At 68.4% G+C, this 3790-nt stretch overlaps 1 protein-coding gene across 1 annotated transcript; it reads left to right on the top strand.

Moving 5' to 3' along the window:
- The first annotated feature begins 1528 nt into the window (after positions 1 to 1528).
- Positions 1529 to 3085, top strand: LOC105568781 (serine/arginine-rich splicing factor SR45-like). Its single transcript, XM_012024725.1, has 2 exons — positions 1529 to 1708; positions 1823 to 3085. The coding sequence occupies exons 1-2, from the start codon at positions 1529 to 1531 to the stop codon at positions 3083 to 3085; spliced, it is 1443 nt and encodes a 480-aa protein (XP_011880115.1).
- Positions 3086 to 3790: the final 705 nt, after the last annotated feature.

Raw genomic sequence — 3790 nt, 5'->3', positions numbered from 1 at the left:
TTATGCCGGTGTTCCGGCGGGGCGGCGGGGGGGACCCGGACGGAGGGGGGTGGCACGTTATCGCCATCCTACCTCCGCCCCATCTCCCTGGTTGGGCCCGAACGCCATTGCACGTTCTCCGGCGGGCGGGAGGGCCTGGCTGGGGAATGGGGAGGTCCCTGAGCTCCCCCTAATGCCGGTGTTCCGGCGGGGGGGGGCAAGGGGACGGAGCCCACGGTCGAGGGCCGGACGTGGTCCGGTCGCGTCGGCAGTGGAGGGCCCGACCCCGGTGGCTTAACCGTGCGTGGCGCGGGTCACCGGGGGGCGGGAAGACAGACGGGTAGTGGGGCCGCTCGGACGTTTCCGAGGCGGGGCCTGCTACCTGGAAGACCTCTCCGGGTGCCGCTGGGACGTTTCCCAGGCAGGGCCTCGGAGGGTCTGGAGGGTCGGCCGACAGCCCGTCGGCCGGCATCCGTCGTCGGGGCGCGAACCGGCCGTCACCCCGTGTCTGGGGCCGTCGTCCCTTTCGGGACGACCGGTCTGGCACGGGGCCGGGCGGGGAGCGCACCGGCATTGGCGGAGCTTCCGCCTCGCTGGGCGGGACGTGGTCCCGTTTCGGCGGGGTGGGAGGGCCCGACCCTGGTGGCACAACCGTGCGCGGCGCGGGTCACCGGGTGGGCGGGCAGGAGTAGGAGGCCTCATTGTGCCTTTGGGTGGGAACATTGGGGCGTACTGTGTACGGATGGTAGAGGCACAACGAGGCGCGACCCCGGGGCCGCCGGAACTTATTTCCGGGTCGGAGCTCGGGGTCGCGAGGTCGGGAGGACGTGTCGTCGGGGCCGCTCGGACGTACTCCGAGGCGGGGCCCGACGGCACGGGGCCCCCCGGAGCCGCTGGGACGTTTCCCAGGTCGGGGTCTGGGGAGTCGGGAGGACGTGTCGTCGGGGCCGCTCGGACGTATTCCGAGGTGGGGCTCGGCGGCACGGGGCCCTACGGAGCCGCTGGGACGTTTCCCAGGCAGGGTCCGGGGGGCCGCTGGCGGGGGGCTGTCGCGGTCCCGAGCAGTGTCCCGGACCCGGCAGCCTGCTCGGACGAGGGTTGCCTCAGGGGAGTAATGACCCCTGTTGCGCCCTGTGCCGGGGGGCCCGCGCGATAGCCCACGTTTCCTAGCGCGGACTACCCCCTGGCGGTAGAAGTGCCCACGCTGGTCGCCACGGCGGGTCGGGGTGAAGGGGGGAGGGCTTCCCCTGACACTTCCGCCCGTCCGTGGGGCCCCCCCGCTTTGGCAAGCACGTGCGAGGTGTCCGCATAGTCGGAGGTGCGGAACCCCCGAAAACCCCCACGCACTGAGCGTTGGGGGCGAGTAGGGGGCTGGAGCCCAGTGGCGGGGTGCGGTATCCCCCCGTCCTGTGGCATATGCCGACTCCCCCGGGGGAACTCGGGGCCCGGGCTGCGCCGGCGTCCGTTGTCATGTCTCGCGGTCGGTCGTGGCCCGGTGGGGGTATACCCCGGTCGGTGGAGCCTCGCGCGGTGTGGGGATGAACTGGAAATGGCTGTCTCAAACAACATTTTTTGTTCCAACGTGGAGGGAGGAGAGGAGGTGGAGACGGGCGCGCAGCCGCAGACCCATGCGGCAGTCGCGCAGGGAGCGCAGGGCGGCGCGACGGGCGATCATCAGCCCGGGCCATCAGGAGAACCGTCCGGCCCCAGGTTTGCGGCTGTCGAGGTGGTACGCCTCGACATGAGGAAGCTGCGAGGCACAACACCCGGTCCCAAGAGCTTCAAGGGGAAGCAGAGGCATAAGAGGGACACGCGATGTACAAGGTCTGACCCGGATGGCTAGGAATACGTCGTGGACGAGGAGGAGGACCCGACGGGCCTTGGTGCCAAGATCCGCACGAGGACCAAGGGTTCCCCCTCCCCGAAGAGGACCGGAGGCTCTCCCACCCCGTCGGGTACAAGCGACGGGGAGGGGGAGACGACATCGGTCGCGAGTAGTGAGGTCGTCGACGACCAGGACGACCCCGCTCGCGTGGTGGACTCCGAAGAGGACAGTGGCTCCGACGCCAGCGACAAATCCCACTTGTCCAAATCGGGGGCCACCAAAAGGAGCAGGAGCAGCCGAAGGAGGAAGGGCGCGAAGTACGCGCGCTCCCAGGGCGGCTCCAGCGAGGAGGAGGAGAACCCCCTCCCGGAAAAGAAGGACGGGAGGGGCAGGCCGCCCACGACGGGAAAGGACGTTCTGATGGCCGAACGCAAGAAGGCCCAGAAGGACCTCAATAAGGCCAACGGCGAGTGGCGGGACACCCAGAGGGCCATGCAAGGAGGCTACGACCCCCGCAAGTACGAAGGAGCCGAGAGGCGGAAAAAGGTGAGGGAGCTGGAGGAGCAAATCCCCCAACTCCCCACCCGCGATCTGGTTGCTGAAGTGGTGAAGCACAGCAGCAGGATCGACGAGGCGGTCTCGGCCAGCAAGAACCTAAAAGGTACCCTTGCTGGCATGATAAGGGAAGGGGCCCTGTTTACTAGGATCGCCATAGACGCCCTGAATACCAGGCTGAGCGGGAGGGCGACGGAGACAGAGGAGCTGTTGAGGGAGGAGCTGGCCTCCCTCAAGGCCCAGGTCGCCGACCTCCTGAGGGAGAAGGAGGAGTGGAACCGTAGGGCGATGCCGCCCCCCCACCCACCACAGACAGGGGGGAACGCCACCCCTTCGGGGGAGGACGTCCGGGAGGAGATGCCGGAGGTGGTCGCGGACGGACTGCCGATGGACCCTCCTCCCCCCGGGAAGATGGCGGATCCTGCGCCACCGGAAAAGAGGACCTGGGAGGTCGTCACACCTAGGGACACCTCCCGGGCCTCGACGTCGGGGGCGGGGAAGACACAGGCGAGGAAGAGGGAGAGGTCCGCTTCTAGGAAGCGGGCCAATCCCCCGACCCCCGGGAAGAGCTCCCCCTGCCATCTCCCCACGCCCCGCAGAAAGCGGGGAAATCCCTGCCAAAGGCAGGGGAGATCACGGGGGAGTGGGTACGGGGGGAGATCAAGGAGGCTGTCGACCGATCAAACAAGGAGATCGGTCGGCAGCTCCAACGGATGGAGGGATTGATCCGGGCTCTGGCCGACGGCGGGGCCCGTGATAGCGGCCCCGCGGCGGGCCCCTCCAACCCCCGAAGGGGTGTTGAAGGGGTTGAAGCCGCCCGGTTCCCGGGGCCGTCCAGAAGGGCGGATCGGGAGGGAAAGACCCTCCAGCGAAGGTTGCGAACGTTGCGGGGGAGGGGGCGAAGAAGAAGAAGAAGAAAAAAAGAAGGCCCCTTCCTCGCAGCAGACGCAGGGAGCAGAGAGGACAAGGGCTCCCGAGCTTCGAGACGCCAAGTCCTCCCAGCCTGCCGCGGGCGTTGACACGTACGCGGTGGTGGTTGGGAGAAGGGCCAAGGCGGCGGGGAAACCCGCGAAAGGAGTCCCCAGTTAAGGGGCAGGCTGGCGGTCCGCCTAAAAAGACTCCCGCGAGACGACCCCCGCGCACGTCGGCCGTGGTCCTCACGCGTCCCAGTGGGGACTACCGTGAGGCCATGGCCAAACTGCGGCGGGAGGTCGATCTGAAAGATCTTGGCATCGAGGACCGGGTTAAGGTTAGAACCGCGGCCACCGGTGCCAGGATCATAGAGGTGTCGGGGGAGGGCCACGCTGATAAAGCGGACCTCCTCGCGGGATATATTACGTGTGCCTTCCTCGGGGAGGAGGGCACGCGGGTGGATCGACCAAGGAAGACGGCCGAGGTGCGCCTACGCGACCTCGACGACTCCTTGGGCGT

This window comes from Vollenhovia emeryi, unplaced genomic scaffold (assembly GCF_000949405.1).
Source record: "Vollenhovia emeryi isolate VEMERY1.0 unplaced genomic scaffold, V.emery_V1.0 DF942452.1, whole genome shotgun sequence".
Lineage (NCBI taxonomy): Eukaryota > Metazoa > Arthropoda > Insecta > Hymenoptera > Formicidae > Vollenhovia > Vollenhovia emeryi.
Note: the sequence above shows the minus strand (reverse complement) of the source record. Positions and strands in the feature narration are given on the sequence as shown.

Excerpts from the sequence above, each read along its gene's own strand:
- LOC105568781 (XM_012024725.1), top strand. The coding sequence starts at position 1,529 with ATGGCTGTCTCAAACAACATTTTTTGTTCCAACGTGGAGGGAGGAGAG. Across the intron at positions 1,709-1,822 it reads GGTTTGCGGCTGTCGAGGTG|GAATACGTCGTGGACGAGGA; the intron begins GTACGCCTCGAC and ends CCGGATGGCTAG.